Below are 22,865 nucleotides of genomic sequence, written 5' to 3' on the forward strand. Positions count from 1 at the left end.
CCATTGGAGGGTGAACCAACGGCAAAGGAAGACCTTTCTCTCTGTCTCTCTCTCTCACTGTCCACTCTGCCTGTCAAAAAAAAAATCATCTTAGGATTTTTTCTTTTGGCCTAACTTAGGTTATCAAATATTGTCAGAATAGAAAGATTATTTAAATTTTTGTTTTAACTTTTCAGTGAAGGATTTTTCAATGTATGAAATATTATGAAAATATAATATTTGATTAATTTAGTCTTCTATTTGTCCATCTAATTTAGACAAAAGCATAATTAACAAGGTGCTTTGAAGAATTTCAGAGGATGTTTTTAATTTTTATAGTATTCTAGTATCTTCCAAGAGCTACCCATCTCTCTCATACCTTATCTGCAAATTTTGTCAGCATCAACTTATATTTTAAGTATTAAAAATTTTATGTTATTTTATTTGAAAGGGAGAGAGGAAGGAGGTCCACTGGTTGACTCTTCAAATGCCCACAACATCTGGGGCTAGGCCAGGTAGAAGCCAGGATCCTAGAACTCAATCTGGGTCTCCCATGTGGCTGGCAGGGACCCAAGTATTGAGCCATCGCCTGCTGCTTCCCTAGGTGCCCATTAGCAGGAAGTTGGAACTGGAAGCAGAGCTGGGATTCAAATCAGCCACTCCAAGGTGGGGTGCAAGGATCTAGGGCAACTTTTTTTTTTGTAATATCTGTAACATAATATATATGTATATATTTACTTGAGAGGTAGAGTTACAGACAGAGAAAGGAGGAGAGAGAGAGAGAAAGATCTTCTATCTCCTGGTTAATTCCCCATATGGCTGCATTGGCCAGAGCTGAGCAGATCTGAAGCCAGGAGCCAGAAGCCAGAACCTTCTTCCAGGTCTCCCACACAGGTGCAGGGGCCCAAGCACTTGGGCCATCTTTAACTGCTTTCCCAGGCTGTCAGCAGTAAGCTAGATCTGAAGAGGAACAGCCAGGACACAAATGGTACCCATATGGAATGCTGGCACCACAAGTGGAAGCTTAGCTTACTGTGCCACAACACCAGCCCCTCCAGGCAGTTTCTTAATGTTTCAAAATCCAACTCCTAAAAACATAAATTCATCGATGTTTTCTTCCTGATTGCTAAGGTTTACTGTCATTTTTTTTTTTGACAGGCAGAGTTAGACAGTAGGAGAGAGAGAGACAGAGAGAAAGGTCTTCCTTCCATTGGTTCGCCCCCAAAATGGCCGCTACGGCCGGTGCACTGCGCTGATCCGAAGCCAGGAGCCAGGTGCTTCTCCTGGTCTCCCATGCGGGTGCAGGTCCCAAGCACTTGGACCATCCTCCACTGCACTCCCGGGCCACAGCAGAGAGCTGGACTAGAAGAGGAGCAACTGGGACAGAATCCGGCTCCCCAACTGGGACTAGAACCGGGCTGCTGGCGCTGCAGGTGGAGGATTAGCCAAGTGAGCAACAGAGCCGGCTACTGTCAGATTTAAATATAAAATTTAGAGGTGCAGAAAGAATAAATCCCACCCTAAATCCTAATACTTAAAATGACCACTGGTAAAATTTTGGTATATCTAGTTCTCTGCCTCTGTGCCTATATTACTACATTTGTAAGTTTACTGAAATATTTTATCAACTATTTTAATTCATATTTTTACTGATTATATTAATTAAAGTGTTATGGGCTATTTTTGTCTTGGTAGGTATTCCAAATACAATTTCATTTTTTATGGATAATGTATTTTTATAGCTGTGCTATGTCATGGTAACGTCACTAATCTCAATGTGCACTTTGTATTTTCCTCCTTTTGTTGTGAACTATAATACAAAAAATACAGTTGTAGATAAATTCTCTTACATTTAAATTAATAAATGTATTGTGGCTTCTTTTGTGACACTCTGTGGAATTTAGCTATATTGAGATAAATCTAAGACAACTCAGTTAAAAATGATTGTATCTGGATTTGTGTGGTGTCTGTATGTGTGTACATATATATGTGATGGTACAAGGAAGAGAATGTTTATTATTTAAAAATAAGCTTTATTATTTAAAAATAAGCTTTTCTTTTCAGACATGTATTCGGATAATTTAATTTTAAAAAACTCTAAATAAAAGGAACTAACTAAAGTAGTCCTTTTGAAATCGGACATGACCCCCTAAAATGTATACAAATAAATGGCCTTTTAGAGCTCCCCAGAAGTGCTATCTGGGGTGCCACATATGCTACCGGAATTTGGGGTGCCATACGATATCACCATGGGCTTATTACTAAACCCCCAATATCAATAAGCCCGAGAGGGTTCTTGCATAATATTTAGAGAAGAATTCTAAATACCGGCACAGACAAATGAGGCAGCATGGTACATTTTAAGCTTTTATTTAGTACAAGAGGTATCTAGGAAAGTGAGGGTTTAGTTCAGGATGGAGCGAGGGGAAAGTCTGGCAACTGGGGTAGCGTCCATACCACGCAGAGAGCAGGCCAAAGCCACGTGCAGCAGGCACCTCAAGCTGCTATCCACTGCCTATCACCAGCAGCAAAGCAGAGGCTGAGAGCCTTTTGGGACACTCCCTGCTTTTTATATATTTTCCACAGGGGAGTGGCTTGTGGCCAGGTGGACGCTCAGGTATGGTCAGGTAGAGCCTGATGTCACATGGGGCGTGGCGAAGGTATCAGGTAGGGCATGAAGTCACACAGGGGCGTGGTGAAGGCGTGGTCTTCCAGCTCACAAACCTAATCAATTTTAGCCTGTATGCCTGCCTACTTCACTTTTGTGACAAGTTAATAATTTGAATCATGAAGGTATGACATTCTGCAGAATGCCCTCATCTTTGAGGTACATAGAATTACGCAGACATGGACATAGATACATACTTTTAAATAAGGAAAAAGACCCTGTTTAGTGCAGTATCTTAAACCATAGATTTTTTTAACATGATTTTTAAAGATTTATTTATTTGAAAGGCAGAGTTACAGAGAGGCAGAGACAGAGAGAGAGACAGAGAGGTCTTCCATCCATTGGTTCACTCCCCAGATGGCCCCAATGGCCAGAGCTGTGCTGATCTAAACCAGGAGCCAAGAGCTTCTTCTGGGTCTCCCACTTGGTGCAGGGGACCAAGAACATGGGCCATCTTCTATTGCTTTCCCAGACCACAGCAGAGAGCTGGATCAGAAGTGGAGCAGCCAGAACTTGAACCGGCACCCATATGGGATGCCAGCACTTCAGGCAGTGGCCTTATCTGGTATGCCACAGCACTGACCCCAAGCCATAGATTTTATTTTATTTTATTTTATTTATTGACAAGCAGAGTTAGACAGTGAGAGAGAGAGAAAGGTCTTCCTTCCATTGGTTCACCCCCCCAAATGGTCGCTACAGCCAGCGCGCTGTGCTGATCCGAAGCCAGGAGCCAGGTGTTTCCTCCTGGTCTCCCTTGCAGGTGCAGGGCCCAAACACTTGGGCCATCCTCCCCTGGCTTCCCAGGCCACAGCAGAGAGCTAGACTGGAAGAGGAGCAACCGGGACAGAATCCGGCACCCCAACCGGGACTAGAACCTGGGCTGCCGGTGCCTCATGCAGAGGATTAGCCTAATGAGCCGCGGTGCTGGCCAAGCCATAGATTTTAAAATATGTTGACATATTGTTATCTTTCCTTAATAATTCTATATTATGATTTTGTATTTTCATATACAATGAAAATATATGTGAAAATGTTTTACTTAAGGGTTACTCAAAATTGGAAATATTTATAATCCAACTTAAATTTCTTACATTATTTTTTGGGAGAATGTATTTTTAATATGATATTTTTACTCCAGTTCACTATTTAGCAGTATCAACAATTAAAATCTTATTAATCTGTTCCTTAATGTTTAGACTGTGGCTCTTCTAGGGTTCTGTATTCTGATTACAAAAATAAAATATGTATATTTACAGTTCTATAGAGTGCCACACTTTGCTTAAAATTGTGAATCACTCCACATCAACTGGGTATTATAAACAGAGATTTACTTAGCCTATTGGAGTGTAATTCAGTCTAATAATGAGAATGGCATATAAAATCCTGCAGAGACAGCAACACCCTGTGAGAATTTGCTCCATAACTTTGTGCCAGAAAGGTAGATTTATTATCTGCTCTCTAGTCATTTCAAATGTCCTCCAGTGTATTTATAGCTAGGAGTAAGTTGTCGGTCTTTGTGTGCATATGAATATAAATAGACAATGAGTGCTGTCTTGGTTAACCCATGTAGCAGAAAAATGTGAAATCAGCAAAGCAAGATTAATTTATTCCTAGCTATAACCCTTCCCTTCTTACAGTATACCAGGTTTGAACACAATTGAAAGTGCATGTGGGCAATTGCACTTTTATTTGGCATCCTTGGCTGGACTCGTTCCTGTACTTTAAGTCATTCAAAAGCCTCCTTTCTGTGTGCACCATTCACATGTCTTCTTCCCCATTTATATTACTCATTAGCCTCATGTAGCTATTTACAGTTTAAATTAGCTAAAGGGATTTTTTAAAAAATATATTTTCTCCATGATAATATATCACTTGATCTTAGCCAAAAGGCCAAGAAGCGATCATCATCATAACACTTATGTTTCAAGTTCTCGACATCCTCATGTGGCTACTGTAGAAGTCAGAACATTTCTAATATCACAGAGAGCTGCTTTGCATGGGACTGTGTGGCTCTTTCCCTATTATTACCCCTACTTTCCCACTGCTAGGGACCACGTTCTGCCCTGCGACACATGCTGGCTGATTTTCAGTGGCTAAGTTGCTGTGCAGCCGGCTGATGCTATTATCTTTGTTGCTTTACATTTGGCCTGTAGTTCTTAAATATGAGGGAGAATTGTTCTCACTGTCTTTTTTTCTACCCATCTTTGTCTGCCTTTGAGGATAGGCAACCCTTTGGATAAATGTTTCATGATGGTTATTGAGTACTTTCAATCATTCTCACAGGAAGCTAAGAATAATCCTGTAAGGATTAAAAGAGAGGAAATTTGAATGACAGCTGTTTCTTTTTGATTAATAAGCATTTTTGTCTACTAGCCCTGCCATGGCGACTGAAATACTTTGCTCACTAGAATAGCTTCTTTCACATTGACTTTGAATGACAGTATCTGGGAAAGTGCTCAGGCTAACAGATACCACAAAACTTTCAAAGTTTTGTTTCTTCATTGGATATTTCAGTAGTTTCCATTAACGATAGGCTAATCCTTTCTCTGTGTTTATTGGTTAGTTTTTGTGGTAAGGTTAATCTTGTATTCCTACAATTTTGCTAAGGTGATAAATCTTCCATGGGGAAGAATTCATTGAAACTTAATTTTTCATTTTGTGTAATCATAGAGATTACTTGGGTGAATACACTTTTTATGCAAATTGTGAGAATGTGAGTTAAGAAAAGTCAAATGCAGGGCCAGCACTATGGCATAGTGGGTAAAGCTGCCTCCTGCATCCCATGTGGGCTCCGGTTCAACTCCCAGCTGCTCCACTCCTGATGCAGCTCTTTGCTATGGCCTTGGAAAGCAGTGGAAGATGGCCCAAGTTCTTGGACCCCTGCACCTGGGTGGGAGACCCAGAAGAAGCTCCTGCTCCTGGCTTCAGATCAGCACAGCTCTGGCCATGGTGGCCATTTGGGGAGTAAACCAGGGGGTTGAAGACATCTTCTCTCTCTCTCTCTCTCTGCCTCTACCTCTCTGTAACTCTGTCTTTCAAATAAAATAAATAATTTTTTCTAAAAAAAAGTCAAATTCAGTATGAATTCCCACATATACACAATTAAAAATTAACTTTCAACCTTGTGAATTCAGCACAGTGTTTGAGAAAATATGTATGATTCAGAAGAGAGAAAGGATTCTTAGAAAAGTTTTAAATAAGAAACAGTTAAGGGATGAAATTAGTACATTGAATTATCTTGATCATCATCATCATTATCATAAAAAATAACATTAGGGTCAGTGTTGTGGTGCAGTGGATTGAGATGTCACCTGCGAAACCGGCATCCCATATGGGTGCTGGTTTGAGTCCCGGCTGCTCCACTTCTGATGCAGCTCCCTGATAATGTGCTTGGCAAAGCAGTGGAAGATGGCCCAAGTGCTTGGTCTCCTGCACCCATATCGGAGTCCTGTATGAAACTCCTGGCTACGGCCTGGCCCAGCCCTGTCTATTGCAACCATTTGGGGTGTAAACCAGCAAATGAAAGCTCTCTCTGTCTCTCCCACTCGCCCTCTGTAAGTCTGCCACTCCTTATCATTCCTTTAGGACCCAGCACTAAACTCCATGATAGTCAGGACTCAATGCCCAATTAATGTCGGAACTGAGTCCATGCTGACTCATATCGTTCTTTACTCCAGTTGTCCTCCAAAAACATAGTCTCTGGTAAATAGATTCTCACCCTGTCAGCTCTGATTCCTCTTCTGTATATTATTAATGTTTACCTGGGCTTCTTTTTCCTTCATGGTTTCTTCTTACTGGGAACATGGGTATCTTAAGGGCATTAGTTTTGTTATAACCTTTCCTGTGGAACTTTTATTATTACTATTACTATTATTTGAAAGACAGAGTTACAGAGAGAGAGAGAGAGAGAGAGAGAGATCTTCCATTCGCTGGTTCACTCCCCAGGACTGAGCCAGGCCGAAGCCAAGATCCACAATGCAGGAGCTTTGTTGGATCTCCCATGTGTGTGCAGGGGCCCCAAGCACTTGGGCCATCTTCCATTGCTTTCCTGAGCCATTAACAGGGAGCTGGGTTGGAAGAGGAACAGCTGGGACAACTGGCACCCATCTGGGACGCTGGCATCACAGGTGGCAGCCTCACCTGCTATGCAGCACTGACCCTTCCTGTGGATCATGATGCGAGTCTGGAAATGATTTCTGGAAGTCTTGCTCCTTGGTTGATTTTCTGCATACTTCTTATCTGTTAAAACATGACTAATTCTTTGAATTTTGCATTGTTTGAGTTTACTGCTCCTACTAAGAGCAGCTATCTCTGCACATAGTCTTGGTCAATACTAGCTATTTTTTTCAGTCAATACCTTTAATTTTTTCAATAATTTTGGTGTCCGTATAGAGGTCTATCCAGAACTGTAGCCTCTCAGTTTCTTGCCTTAACATTTCTATTGATCTCTTCCTTCATTCCCCTCAGCTTATTCCATTAGGAAATGATCTCCCTTCAGCACTCAGATGAGGATGACAGTTTGCAAATATAGTTTTTAATAGTATTTGGCTTTCAAATGTGAGTCCACATTATACATAGAAAAACCTGCTAAAATACTAGCCTAAAAATAATATACAATTAATCCTCCATATCTCCAGATTGCAAATCAGCATATTCAATCAACCACAGAACAAAATTGTTCAGAAAAATCCATCTACATTGAACATGTATAGATTTTTAGTTCTTGTCATTATTTTCCAAACAATATAGTATAGTAACTATTTGCATACTATTTATATTTTATTAAGTATTCTAAGTAATCTAGAGATGATCTAATATATAGGGGAGGATTATGCCAGTTATATACAAATATTATAACATTTTATGTAAAGTACTTAAGAAGCCATGATTTTGGTGTCCACAAGGGTCCTGGATATTGAAGGATGACTGCCAGTAATGTTAAAACATGCATGATAGAAAATTCTGATTTATATTAATATTCACAGTAAGAGAAAAATGAATCAGAATAGGAAAAATAGAAAATGAGACTCAAAATGTAACTACTTACTGATGACTAAATAGTAAGAAATTCCCGAAGAAATAAGATCAAGTAAAATCTGTTATTTTTTCCTTTGGGTATAGAATATCAAAGCAGGTTGAATTTGCCCATGAAATACTACATCTTTGTGCTATTTACTACTTGGCATCCATGTGCTGCTGCCACTGCAAAAATAGATTATCATGGGAAGGAGTTGCTTGCTCTATTTTGTCAAAAGAAACAAAACATCTATTAAAGTAACATGCTGCTGTATCTTATGCTTCTATAATTCAGTTATACGAACAGACTGTTTGCATAAGATCTTATGACAAGAGAAGGAATTGGCAGTGGTATGGCCAACTAAATTTAAATACAAACAAAATGAAAATAGTGTTTTTCATAGTAGGGCAATGCTAATGAGTAGAGCTGAGATTGTGTCTTTTATACTATTTAACTGGTCATTTTATTTTAAACTTTTCAAATTATTAGAGGGAGCTTAAGGAAAATAGCATGACACTAGATTTAAATATATTATAATTTGAAATCATCAGTGCCTGTTGTCATAATCTTGGATACTTTTGCTATTTTAAAGATACTATTATTCCTCCTATTCCACCTTTAAAACCTTCACGTTTTTGCCAGTTTTCAATCTCCTGTATAGGAACTTATGAAGAAGACACACAGCAAAAGCTATAGTTTTATTTGGAATATTTAGAATTTTATACATATAGGATCATATCATCTGAAAACAGAGACAATTTTGCTTTTTCCTTTCTGATTTAGGTACCTTTTAGTTCTTTTTTTCTTTCCTTACTGTTTTGGCCAGGACTTCTAGTACTGTGTTGAAAAGAAGTGGCAAGTAATAAAAATTCTAAAAACCCCACCAAAGAACTGATAGGACTATTAAACAAATTTTGTAAAGTTGTAGAATACAAAACCAACATTTAAAAAAATCAATTTCAGGGGTTTGCATCATGGCACAACAGGTTAAGCTGTCAGTTGTGACATTGGCATCCCATATCCAGTGCCAGTTAGACTCTAAACAATTCCACTGCCTATCCAGCTTCCTGCTAATGTGCCTGGGAAGACAGCGAAAAGTACCTCCTTCTGCTGGTTTACTCCCCAAATTGCTGCAACAGACAGGGCTAGGCCAACCCAAAATCGGGAGCCAGGAACTCCATCAGGGTCTCCTGGTGGCAGGGGCCCAAGCCCATCCTCCACTGCTTCTTCAGGTACATTAGCAGGAAGCTAATCTTGAAACTAATCTTGAATCTGCACTCTGATAAAAGATGCTGGCACCCTTGCAGGTGGCATCTCACCCTGCTGCTTCACGACACTGGCCCCAAGATCTTTGGTTCATTTTAAGTGACTAGAAATTATTTTTAAAATGTATTTCTATTTTCCTTTTGAACTCATAGAAAATAAGTCGTCTTGTTTTATAAAATGCAATTTAAATGTCATAAGATAATTTTATTTTTGTAAACCGATTTTGTAAACCAATGTTTTCTAAATCAATAATATAACATCAAAGCAAAATCACTCACAGGTATAATGTACTTTTTCATCTGTCAGGTAGAAGCATTTAACTTTAAGATCCCAACTCAAGTTAATTTCTTCAAAGATTCAAAGCCTCCTTTGGTGTCAAAGACAGCTCTACTCCAACCATGTTATGTTCAAGCCACAGGTATGTAATATGAAAGTCAACTGATGTAAGTAAGTCAAACATTTTAGTTAAAAAATGTAATTATTTTCAAAAATAGAAATATTATAAAGTAAAATTATGACATTCTTCTGTGTATTACTTGAATTATGAATCTGAGATTGAATATTTATAGTAGCACAAACATGTTTTTGGGTAACTGATTCTTGCTTAAAAAAAGAAGAGAATAAAAACAAGTCGACTTAGTAATTTATTTATTGCATGTGAAGTTAAATGATTAAAACAAAATATGCATTATTAAAATACATTGAAAAGGACATGAGGCAGCCGGCGCCGCGGCTCATTAGGCTAATCCTCCACCTTGCAGCGCCAGCACACTGGGTTCTAGTCCCGGTCGGGGCGCCGGATTCTGTCCCGGTTGCCCCTCTTCCAGGCCAGCTCTCTGCTGTGGCCAGGGAAGGCAGTGGAGGATGGCCCAAGTGTTTGGGCCCTGCACCCCATGGGAGACCAGGAGAAGCACCTGGCTCCTGCCATCGGATCAGCGCGGTGCGCCGGGCACAGCGCGCCGAGCGCGCCGGCTGTGCCGGCCATTGGAGGGTGAACCAACGGCAAAGGAAGACTTTCTCTCTGTCTCTCTCTCTCTCTCACTGTCCACTCTGCCTGCCAAAAAAAAAGAAAAAAGAAAAAAAAAAGGACATGAGGCAATGAGAGATTTAAGAAATATTTTTATTCAAAGAGATCAGTTGCTAAAGGATTAAGTACAAAACAAAGAAAATTAAATTAAAATTTGGAATTATTTGTTAACTCTATTCAGTTTCTCAACTATTCAAGGATAAAACTACTTTTGGCAAGCTTGGGTTTTGCTTTTTATCATATGCGTTTAAAAATTATTCATGAAAAGTCAAGTAATTTATATTTTACTTTTCTTGTTTTGATATTAAGTTAGATTTATGCTAATTATAAAATAGTGATTATTGTCATATCTTAAAAATTGTACAACTCATAAGAGAAGTCTCATTAAAGTAGTATGTACATGACAAAAATGTATTTCACTCTTTTAAAACCCAGAATAAGTACTTCCACAGCTGGTTTTTTTGGAGGCTCCATGAAGTTAAAGTTTTTTCCCTTGTTTTAAAATATGTTGTTTTGGAAAAGAAAATAATCATTGTGTCATTTTACTTCTTGAATTAGGTAGATTATATTTCATTATACTCTATTTAGATTAATTTTTGTATTTAATGTGACTTTTCCCAGGATTTGTTGTTTGCTTTTAGTTTTATTCATTTGTAAATAATTGTCTTTATTAATTTTATGGTAAATTCAGTTTTTTCTCTGTGAGTTCTTACATTGCTGTAAAAATTAGAATGCCTTCCACTTTTGGAGGGCTGATAAATATGCAATTCTGGTTATTTTTTATTTTTAATGGCTTAAATATTTGTTCAACTATATATAGTTAGGTTTTTTTTAGATTATTTATTTGAAAGGAAGAGATATAGAGAGAGGGAGAGAGATAGACAGAGATCAATCTTCCATCGGCTGGTTCATTCCCCAAATGGCTACGATGGCCGGGACTGAGCCAGGCTGAAGCCAGGAGCCAGGAACTCTGTCTGGGTCTCCCACATGGGTGGCAGGGATCCAAGCACTTGGGCCATCTTCTGCAACCTTCCCAGGTGAATTAGCAGGGAGCTGGATCAGAAGTGGAGCAGCCATGGCACAAACCGGTGCCCATATGGAATGCTGACGTCATGCTTTACCTGCTATGCCACAATGCTGGGTTCTGTGCCTCTGTATTTCATATTAAGTAGTTCCTTCAACTGCTATCCACCCTTTCCTGTTCTTCCGTGTCTATTAGTGGCTCTCAAAAAATTAGTTTCAACACCAAAAATTGTATCATTGCCAGGCAGTCAGAATGCTAATGGATGTTTCAATATTGGAGGTGTAAATGGGGTAGTCTGAAATGTTAATCTTTGAGTATCTAATCTTGAGTAGTTCGTTCCTCCAGAAAATAATTCTTAAATAATATGCATTAGGGAGAATATAGCTTTTTTGTTTAAAAGATATTAGGCTTTCTGAATGATGAAGTAATATGAGAAAACAGTACTATGTTTTTAAAGATATAACCAAACTATTATTTTTCTTGGTTATTTTATATAGAAAATTCACAAATGGGAAAGCTGTGTTGTGTCTTTCATGTTCTGTGTCTGCCATAAGATCGTCTTTTCTAGGATTTCTCGTGACAGGTTGGGAACTGACACAATGCTCAACACCATGCACAACTTTCTACTGTCTCACTAGTCTTGACTTCTGCCAAAGCAGTCATTAATTCCAGTCATACAGTAAAAGCTTGTATATAATGCATACATTTACAGGCTCAGGAATCGGTTTCTTTCCATTTACTTATTATCCCTTTGGTCTCCATTAAGAATTACAAATGACTCAAAGCTAAGCCTAAAAATACATAGGTTTTTCTAGCAGTTAATATCTTCCCAACTACAGTAAGTATTTTTATTCCCAATCTTCCTTAGAATAACCATTTATATCTAGAACTTTTTTGTTTCATTTAGGAAATGTTATATATCAAGTATATATTTCCCTATATTCCAATAATAATACTTTCTGTATTTGCTCACTTTGGGCAAATTATCATGTGGAGACTTTTTTCTTAGTGAATACTCAGTATTGTTTGTACCCTTTTATCATCTTAAGGATAATTTTTTTATTTTACTTATAATAAATTATGATTTTAATAATCTCCCCAAAATTGAACTTTATAAATGTAGTAAATGAAGATATTTTGGATCTGGTTGCTGATTAAAAAAATAGAAGCTATTATTTTCTCATATTGAAAAGTATACTAACAAGCACCTATGAATTTATATTCATTAATATTTGGTCAATATATTTTATTTCCTGTCATAGTATTGCAAGCACCATTGAAACTATCCAGTACTAAGTTTATATTTGAAATACCTTCACATGAAGTGAACTTTAAAAAGAAAATCACAAGATCTCAGGTATGAATAGAGAAATGATACAGTTTATCACTTTTTTGTGTATTTTTTTAGCTTATTTAGTTGCTTATTCTGAAGTGTGAGTGGTTTTAATTATTCCATGTGATTGACTTTTCTCCAAAGATTTATGTTACTCACAGCAAGAATATTGGCATATTTAGAGAACTTGTATTCTTGTGTATCTGTTACCATTTCTCTAAATATCTTCTATCTGTCTATCATCTACCTAAACCTAAATTCAAATGCATATCTTTAATCAATCCAATACCAGATACATTTCAGTCTCTCTCCCTTACTCTTTAATCACTCCTTTCTCTGACAGTAAGAAATCTACCTCTCATTATTTGCAATTTACTTATTTTCCAACTTGATGTGCAAGCAAAGAAGTTTCAGAATTGCTAATCTGTAGCCCATTACAACTGCTAACACATTGACCAAACTGGAGTGCAGTGTTTATCTTGGAGGGAGATTCAAACGTTTTTGGAAAAAAGAATTAAAATATAATGCAGAAGTTTGGCTTAGTGGTTGGGATGCTAGCTCCTCACGTTAGAGTGCCTGAGTTCAAGTGCTAGCTGTGTGTCTCCTGATGCCAGCTTCTTAGTAATAGGTGCTCTGGGAGATGGTGGTGATGGCTCAAGAACTTGGGTCCCTGTTACACACATGGGAGACCTGTGGTGAAGTCCAAGCACCCAACTTTGGAGTGACCTAGCCTAAGTCACTGTGGGCTTGTGGAGAGTGAACCTGTGGATGGGAGCTCTCTCTGTCTCTCTATCTTTGTTGCTATCTCTCTGTGTCTCTCTCTGTGTGTCCATCTGCTTATTTTAAGGGGCCTTCACCGTGGCGCAGTAGGTTAATGCTCTGCCTGTGGCACCAGCATCCCATATCGGCGCTGGTTCTAGTCCTGGTTGCTCTTCTTCCAATCCAGCTCTCTGCTGTGGCCTGGGAAAGCAGTAGAAGATGGCCCAAGTCCTTGGGCCCCTGCACCTCATGGGAAACCAGGAAAAGGGCACCTGGCTCCTGGCTTCAGATCGGCACAGCTCCGGCCGTTGTGACCATCTGGGGAGTGAACCAATGGAAGGAAGATCTTTCTCTCTGTCTCTCCCTCTGTCTGTAACTCTATCTCTCAAATAAATAAAATCTTTTAAAAAATAACTATTTTAAAAGATAATACAAGTATATTCCCATATATTTTTATTTTTTAACGATTCTTCCTGTATACTTTTTAAAATCCATTTGTACAGTTCTTTTTGTCACTAGCTTTATAGTTTCCATTTAAAATACTGTCATTCAAGGTTATTTAGGTCAATAGTTCCCCACCCTCACTAAATTCAGGGAGTTTATGTCTACCATTTATTTGTCATTTTTGTTGTTTGTAAAGATTTATTTGAAGGATAGAGTAACAGAGAGAAAGGGAGACACAGAGTGGGGTAGGGAGAGAGAGAGAGAGAGAGCGAGCAAAAACCTTGTCTTCCATCTTCTGATTCACTTGCCAAATGGCAGCAACAGCCAGGCATGGTCCAGGCTGAAGCCAGGAGCCTGGAACTGCACCCAGGTCTTCCACTTTGTGGCAGGGGATCAAGCATATGAGCCATCTTCCACTGCCCTCCCAAGTGCATTAACAGGAAGCTGGATCAGAAGCAGAGCAGCCAGGACTCAAACTGGCACTCCAAAATGGGATTCCAAGATCACAAGTGGTGCCTTAACCACATGTGCTCTGATGGCGGCCCTGTATCTAACATTTGTAATGCAGTTTGTTACAGACTGCATCCATCTTGGTTGATTGTTTATTGATTTACATAAATTTACATTCAGTTTGTAGTATACAGATCTGTTGGTTTCAAAATATTATTAGAATAATATATCTACCCTTTCAATGTGGTGAAGAACAGTTTCAACACACTAAAGATTTTGTGTGACTCCTTTCCAAACTACTATTCCACTAACATTTGGCAATTGTTTTGTTTTTCTATTTCTAAAATTTTGCATTTCCAGCATGTCAGATAAATGTAATTATGTGATATATAGCCATTTGGGTCTGATATTTTTTCATTTATAAAAGTATACTTAATAGCCATCCATATTTTGTATAAGTTAATATAAACCTATTTTATCACTGAATTTTATTCAGTTGTATGTATATCCATCCTTTAGTTGAATGGAATCTTGTGTTTTTTTTTTTTCATTTGTCTGTCTGTTTTGCCATTGTTTGGACATTATGAACAAAGCTATTATATACATTTATATAGAGGTTTTGTGTAAACATACATTTTCAGTTCACTTAAGTAAATATTTAGGAATGGCATTGCTGGATCATGGTATGATTAACATTACAGTAAACTGCCCTACTGTCTTACAAATTGAATGTATATTTTGCATTGTGACCATAAACGAGTGAGGGGTTTTGTTACTTTCCATCTTTTCTAGCCAGAACAACTAGACTGATATTTTTATTTTACCTCCATCTCCATTGTTTTGTGTGTTTTATATAGTTCTCAATAGACTGTGAACATATTTTCATATCCCTTTGCTTGTCTAGCATCAGATTTAAAGTATTTAACCTATGACTATCATTTTTAATCATTTAACTTGGTTTATAAGCCCAACAACATGCTGTAGCAATACAACTGATTTTCTAATGCACACTATAATTCTTAAAAATTTCATCTTTTGTGTTAAAAGGATCTTGTCTTACAAAATATATCAAAACAAAGTGTGCAGTGGACTTTGGATATTGGTAGTGCTGATAAACTTTTCAAAGATGGCGTATTCAAGTTTAGTGCACTGACTGGCATACTGCAACCAGAAGAAGAGTTTACTATTTCTGTACATTTCTGTCCGAGTAAGTAATTTTCTCCTGTACTGTGGTGACAATTTACATTTATCTTCTATTTTACCTTACATACAAATTTGAAATGACTGGTTATATGTTCTTTTCTATTTGAGTAAGTACATATAATCTTATTCTATTGATCTCATTTTTATATCTTAAAATATTTACTGACAAAGATCGTATATATTTAAGGTATATAACGTTATGCTTTTATATGCTATATGTACATTGTATAATTATTACCACAACCAAATTAATAAACGCATCCACCATCAATGTTACATCTCCATAACTTGCTTTTTGTAGCTCAAAGTTAGTATCCTTTTGCTAACCTATTCCCATTTCCTCCGCAAAGAATGATGTCTATTCTTTGTTCCTATGAACTCAACATTCTAGATTCCAGATAAGTGAAATTATATTGTACTTATAGTTCTGTGTCTACCTTATTTCACTTAGAATAATTGTACTCTGGGCCGGCGCCGCGGCTCACTAGGCTAATCCTCCGCCTAGCGGCGCCGGCACACCGGGTTCTAGTCCCGGTTGGGGCGCCGGATTCTGTCCCGGTTGCCCCTCTTCCAGGCCAGCCCTCTGCTGTGGCCAGGGAGTGCAGTGGAGGATGGCCCAGGTGCTTGGGCCCTGCACCCCATGGGAGACCAGGAAAAGCACCTGGCTCCTGGCTCCTGCCATCGGATCAGCGCGGTGCGCCGGCCGCGGCGGCCATTGGAGGGTGAATCAACGGCAAAGGAAGACCTTTCTCTCTGTCTCTCTCTCTCACTGTCCACTCTGCCTGTCAAAAAAAAAAAAAAAAAGAATAATTGTACTCTAAGGTCACTCTGCAAATAGCAATATTTCCTTTTCTATGACTGCATATTTTATATATATATATATACATATAGCACATTCTTTATTCATTCAACTGTCTTTGAACACTTATGTTTTTTTTCCATAATTTGGTCATTGTGAATAAGGCTGCAATAAACATGGGAATGAAAATATATTTTTGATGTAGTGATTTTATTTCCTTTGGTTATATATACAAAAGTGCCATTACTAGATTATCTGATAACTGTATGTTTAATTATTTGAGGAAACTCCATAATGGTTTCCATAGTAGCTGTAGCAATTGACATTCACCTCAACATTGTGCCAGAATTCCTTTTTCTTCACACTCTCATCAATACTTATTACCTTGACTGATAACAGCCTTTCTAACCCTATGTGTTATATTATCTCCTTATGGTTTTGATCTGAAAGTCACAGATGATTAGTGGTGTTGAGAATGGTTTTGCATACCTGTGGTAATTTATGTGACATTTTTAACCTAGAAACCTTTTACTTAATGTATACAAACTTCATGCAATTCATATATACAAATTTAGAAACACAGTGATTCTTCCCACGTTGCCCTCCCTCCCACCTTTCTTCCTCGTCCCTTTCTTAGTCCCATTCCTATTTTTTACAAAGATCTATTTTCAGTTAACTTTATACTCATAAGATAACCCTACACTAAGTAAAGAGTTCAACAAATAGTTTGAAGGAAAAAAAAAAAAAGCTTGTTCCTCAACAGTCAAGTAAGGGCTGCAAACAATCATCACATATAAAATTGTCAATTTCACTTCTATAATTTACCTTTTAGGTACTCTATTAGTTACCAATGATCAGGGAGTACAAATGGTATTTGTCTTTTTCAGACTGGCTTAATAAGTGGTTTCCAGTTGTATCCATTTTGTTGCAAATGAAAGGATTTTATTTTTCTTTACCACTGTGTAGTATTCCATAGTGTGTATATACCATAATTTCTTTATCCAGTCAGCCATTGATGAACATCTGGATTGATTCTATGTCTTAGCCATTGTGAATTGAGTTGCAATAGACACAGAGGTACAGATAACTCTTTTATTTACTGTTTTCATTTCCTTTGGGTAAATTCCCAGGAGTGGGATGGCTGAGTAATATGGTAGGTCTATAATCATATTTCTGAGGAATTTCCACACTGTCTTCCAACGTGGCTGTACCAGTTTACATTTCCTAGCAACTAACTCTTCCCTGAGATTGTACTAACTACTTTTTTTTTTAAGCTATCTTCCCCTGGCTGACCTGATCCGAAGTCAGGAGCCAGGAGCTTCTTCTGGGTCTCCACGTGGGTGCAGGAGCCCAAGGGCTTGGGCCATCTTCCACTGCTTTCCCAGGCCAGAGCAGAGAGCTGGATCAGAAGCGGAGCAGCTGGGACTCTAACAGCCGCTCATATGGGATGCCGGCACTGCAAGCAGTGGCTTTACCTGCTACACCACAGTGCTGGGCCCTGATATTTGCTTCTTTTTTTTTTATTTTTTTTAACTTTTATTTAGTAAATATAAATTTCCAAAGTACAGCTTATGGATTACAATGGCTTCCTCCCCCATAACTTCCCTCCCACCCGCACCCCTCCTATCTCCTGCTCCATTCACATCAAGATTCTTTTCTTTCTTCTTCTTCTTTTTTTTTTTTTTTTTTTTTTTTTTTTTTGACAGGCAGAGTGGGCAGTGAGAGAGAGAGACAGAGAGAAAGGTCTTCCTTTGCCTTTGGTTCACCCTCTAATGGCCGCCGCGGCTGGCACACTGCGGCCAGCGCACCGCGCTGATCCAAAGGCAGGAGCCAGGTGCTTCTCCTGGTCTCCCATGGGGTGCAGGGCCCAAGGACTTGGGCCATCCTCCACTGCACTCCCTGGCCACAGCAGAGAGCTGGCCTGGAAGAGGGGCAACCGGGACAGAATCCGGCGCCCCGACTGGGACTAGAACCTGGTGTGCCGGCGCCGCAAGGCGGAGGATTAGCCTAGTGAGCCCGGCGCTGGCAAGATTCATTTTCAATTATCTTTATATACAGAAGATCTATTTACTATGTATTAAGTAAAGATGTCATCAGTTTGCACTGACACAGAACATGAAGTGTAAAATACTCTGAGTACTAGTTATATTTGCTTCTTAAAGTAGATGGGAGCAAAGGGACAACAAGAAAGTGCTTGCAAAATATGTGAGAAGATCTTTTTCTTTTTTTTTTTTTTGAGAAAATCTTTACTGATATCTGCCTTTAATTTGAAGGATCTGCTTCAGTACCTTAATAATTTATGTACCATACTAAAAATACTATGTACCATTTCCAGACCATTGTTCTAAATCAAAAGGTATTTTAGTTGCTAACCTATTCATCTTCCTAGTTAAGCTTACTTAAGTTAAGCATTAAGATCAGAATCTCTTGCATATGCTCTTTGGGCCTGCCCACATCCTTTTTAGTGGACTTGTTCATCCATCACTCAGGTATGGGTGTTGGCGCCTGACAGATCACATCTGTCCCCTTATGCAGAGTTCTGCTATTGGCTAAAGGAAAATGCTTGATGCAGGGATTCCTGGGAACCCCACCAAGGCCATGCCAGGTGGCCCAGCCATTTACAGTCTTTATTTAATTTGCATCCCATAGCTCCTAGTGGGATTAGGTCAAAACTGTCGTTCTAAAATCACATCTTTTCATAGCTATTTGCCAGTCTCTGTACTGCTTCACTTCTTTACCTATGGGTTCGTCATGCCAACACTCTCATAAAATCACTTGCACTAGAATCCTCAGGACACTACTTCATTTTACACATGTGATAATCTAGATCAAATATCCACAGTTAGCTACGTTTTCAATTGAGAAAGTAGAATAAGAAACTATTATAACTTTTAAGCTTATTAAAGGATATTTTGAGCTGTGTATTCTCAATAATATTCTATTAGGACCATGTTAAATTAGTCTGGTGTTCTGTTTCTATTTATTAGCATGGCATCATATAATCACTTTTATGTGTGAGAAACAATACATAGCATATTGTGATTAGTAAGTTTTAAAAATATTTCATGCTTTAATATCTCTATTTCAGTCTCTGATAATATAAAACACTGAGTAAACTTGGCATTCTAAAATTTGTTTTGTAAAAACCATTAGATTTCATTATGTATTTTTGTGTTTTTTTTTTTATCCGTTTCTATAATGTTCTAGTTCTGATAAAGTACCACAAAGGCTATTTCAGCTGAAGTTACCACTCATATTTCCATTAAGAGCTTGTTCTATATGTCCCTGTCAATATTTATGCCAAGGTGAAATGGACTAGAAAATCTAGAAGGAAAAAATTTTCCATTTGACTTTTCCTTCAGTATGCAGTCGAGCCCAAGCAGTACAGTCTATAGGCTGCCTCATTAGGTTCCCAGCCAAACTCCTAAGAATTAAACATATTTCTGGTGTGTCAACTAATCCAAAATATGTTTGTTTTTTTTTTAGATTTTTCAACAGAAAAGCCTAGAAAATACAATGCTAATATTCCTATGTATTTAAATGATAATCCAATTGACTTTCGAATGTTAAGTCTGACTGGAGAGATAAAATCACCCAAGTTATTATTTGACCCACCATTTATATTTTTCACTCCTGTTCCTTTGGATGTAACAACTGTGATGGAGATCAAGATTTTACCCCAAAACTATTTCGGGTAAATATTTAAATAGGAATTTACCATTTCCCTTTTGCATATGGTTTTTGTTTGTTTCTCTCTGTTACATAAGAGGTATAGGCAATGTCTGACTAATTTCTATAGTTGCAAAGAACTATTAAAATATCTAATTGTATATTGAAATTTTAAAAAAGCCTCTGTTATCTCACAGTTATTGTATTTTCTTAAGATTTATGGTGCATCTCTCTTAATGGTATAAAATGCAAACTTGAAACATTAGTGTATTTGTCTTCTTTTGCTATATGACAAATTACTACAAGCTTAATGCCTTTAAACAAGCATTTGATATTTCACACAAGATTAATTTATTGTCTCACAGTTTCTGTGAATCAGGAGTCCAAGTGGTTTATGTGTGTCTTATGCTCAGTGTCTTAAGATGTTGAGAAATCAAGATGTTGACTGGATCAACAGTATTATTTCAGGTTTAATCCCTTTCCCAAGGGCAGAAATAATTTCCTTGTAATTATAGAATTAAATCATCAATTTTTTTGGCTGGGGACACTCAGCTCTTAGAGTATACCCTGAAGTCCTAACCATGTGTTCCCATACTAATAATAATGGTCTCTAACTCATTCAAGGCCCAAAGTGTACCATCTATCAAACTTCTCAGTCTCTGACTTCCAAATCATCTTTTCAGATTTCCCCAGATTAAGTCAGACCCAGCTAGGATACTCTCCCCTTTGCTTTACCCAAAGTCAAAATTGATTAGGGACCTTAATTACATCTGGAAGATTCCATTGCCATTGCCACATAATGTAGCTCAATCACAGCAGAGATAATCTCCTTGTGTTTACAGATTCTGCTCACACTCTAGGGTTGGGAATTACAGTTTGTACACCAAGCAACAGTATTTTTTGAGGTCATCTGAGAATTCTGTTTATCACATTCAGATGTTATAATGGAATGCAGCCTATTTTTCATTCTTCTGATTTATAAAAAGTCAAAATTCCCAATATGGAAGACACCATAACTTAGAGCCACAAATAGCCTTCATAAGATTCCCTAAATAATTCAGATATTGGAATTATCTGACAAAGAGTAAATATGTATTTCAATGTTCTATGATTATGAAGTGGATGAAGTTCAGCTAATGAAACAACTATGTTAGTAATCTTAGAAACAAAATATTGAAATAAATGTAAAATAAAACATGTCAAGAAAGATATAATTAATTACTCTATATAAAATAAAAACAAAAACATTTTTATTTAGAACTATACACCTATTTATAAGTACAGTTTGAATTATATTGTCCTGTAGTGTATTTTTATCAAGAAACATTGTCTAATGTGTGAATTAAGCTTTTAATCATTCAATTTCTGAATTAATATGTAAATGTGTCAGGGCAGGTGTTGTGGTGTAGCAGGTGAAGCTGCTGCTTGAAATGCCAGCATCCCACCTGGGTTCCAGTTCAAGTCCTAGCTGCTCCACTTCTGATCCAGCTCCTTGCTAATGTGCCTGGGAAAACATTGGAGGATTGCCCAAGTTCTTGGGACCCCTGCACCCATGTGGAAGATCAGGAAGAAGCTCCTGGCTCTGGGCTTTGGCCTGGCCCAGCCCCAACTGTTGCAGCCATTTGGGGAGTGAAGCAGCACATGGAAAACCTCTTTCTATGTATCTCTCTCCCCTTCTCTCTGTGACTCTGCCTTTCAAGTAAATAAAAAAAAAGCTTTAAAAAATTATGTAAAGGTATCAATTTTAAAACTACTTCAACTCAAAAGCTGGATCTTGCAAGAAATGGTATATAAAATGAGCTGAAAATGAAAGGAATGAAGAGATGTTGTAACTCTTCTTCCAACAAATTCATGATAAAACCAATAGCATTAATGACTTATCCAATGACAGTTAGCTAATTAGCAATTGAAATGTTTTTAGAAAAAAATTGTAAATTAATTTCTCATATTTTATTGAATGTGCCACATAGTTTTGATTAATTCAAGTTGATCTTTTTATCGTTAATTGAATAATCTTCACATTGATTAAAATACTAGGGAAATATGATTCCCATTTAATAACATTTCTTATTTATTGTAGGTCTCTACATATATAATAACATAGTGTGCTCAAATATTTATTGATCACTAAAAATTAGAAGTAGTAATTTAAAGTGACTATTACATACACATACTATGTTATTAAAAATTATAAATGTTTTACATTGAATAAATACTTCATATATATGTAATGAAATATATGAACATTAGTGGAATTTTTGAAAAATGATTGAAAAATTATTCATTATATATATATATATGCAAGTGCTTAATAGTATCTAGATTCAAAAACTTCTACCTGTATATGTATGTGCAAAGTTATCTAGTCTTCATGGACTAAGTTTGTAGCTATTAAAGTGGTAATCTTTGGTAAATTCTTGTCAGAATATATTTAAAAACCATAATATTTATATAATGTTTGTGGTTAAAAATTTGTCCTTTATCAACTATTTATTTAATCTTTGTAGAATAAAAGGAACATTTGATCAGCTCAAGTGCTTCTTGGTTGGATTTACATATTATAAATCCTTATTGTGACCAGAAAATAAGTATATCTTTAATAATTGGGTGTATTGTAAATATTTGATGTTTTAATTTTTAGATGATTCAAACAAACCCAAAGAAATTCACATTTAAATTCAATTACTTACAAGTGATTTGAGCTAAAAAACACTTTTTAAAATTTTAAACAGAGATTCAACTCTAAGTGTCCAGATTCCAACAGCAGAACTTCTTGATGATGATGATTATGATGAGATTCATCCTCTTTCTGTGAATTTCCCGAAAGACAGAGTCATCACAGGCTCTCCGTGTGGAATTAATGATGAGCTCACCTGCCAACTCCGTTTCAACTCATCTAAACCTGTGTCATTTTTCATCAATCTTCTTTTCTATGATGACAAAGATAACTGGTAAGATATCTAAATGTAGATGCTTTTGTATCTGACAGCAAAGAATAATAGGTTTATATTCTACAGATGTGTTAAATGTTAAAAGGAGAAACATCTAATGTAAGGACTTTGGACATAAAGATTTTTTAATGTTCTAAACGTTAAGTTTTCTCTCACAGAGAAATAGGGTAATCATGCTTATCAGCATGTGTTCTGGAATAAGGCTGCCTGAGGTCGAATCTTGGCTTTGCTAACTTTACCTTTGAGTCTCTCCATTTCCTCCTCCGTAAAGTGATG

General features: G+C 37.3%; 1 protein-coding gene across 1 annotated transcript in view; it reads left to right on the forward strand.

Annotated features, from left to right (window-relative positions):
• Positions 1-22,865, forward strand: part of CFAP47 (cilia and flagella associated protein 47) — a 375,387-nt gene that overhangs the window by 80,444 nt on the left and 272,078 nt on the right. Inside the window, exons 22-26 of the mRNA XM_089324690.1 lie at positions 9,237-9,348; positions 12,244-12,338; positions 15,015-15,174; positions 19,468-19,663; positions 22,371-22,589. Coding sequence (XP_089180816.1) covers positions 9,237-9,348; positions 12,244-12,338; positions 15,015-15,174; positions 19,468-19,663; positions 22,371-22,589 — 782 coding nt within the window. The remainder of the gene's footprint in view (positions 1-9,236; positions 9,349-12,243; positions 12,339-15,014; positions 15,175-19,467; positions 19,664-22,370; positions 22,590-22,865) is intronic.

Source organism: Oryctolagus cuniculus, chromosome X (assembly GCF_051225735.1).
Source record: "Oryctolagus cuniculus isolate XC-2025 breed Fujian yellow rabbit chromosome X, ASM5122573v1, whole genome shotgun sequence".
In the NCBI taxonomy this organism is placed as follows: Eukaryota; Metazoa; Chordata; class Mammalia; order Lagomorpha; family Leporidae; genus Oryctolagus; species Oryctolagus cuniculus.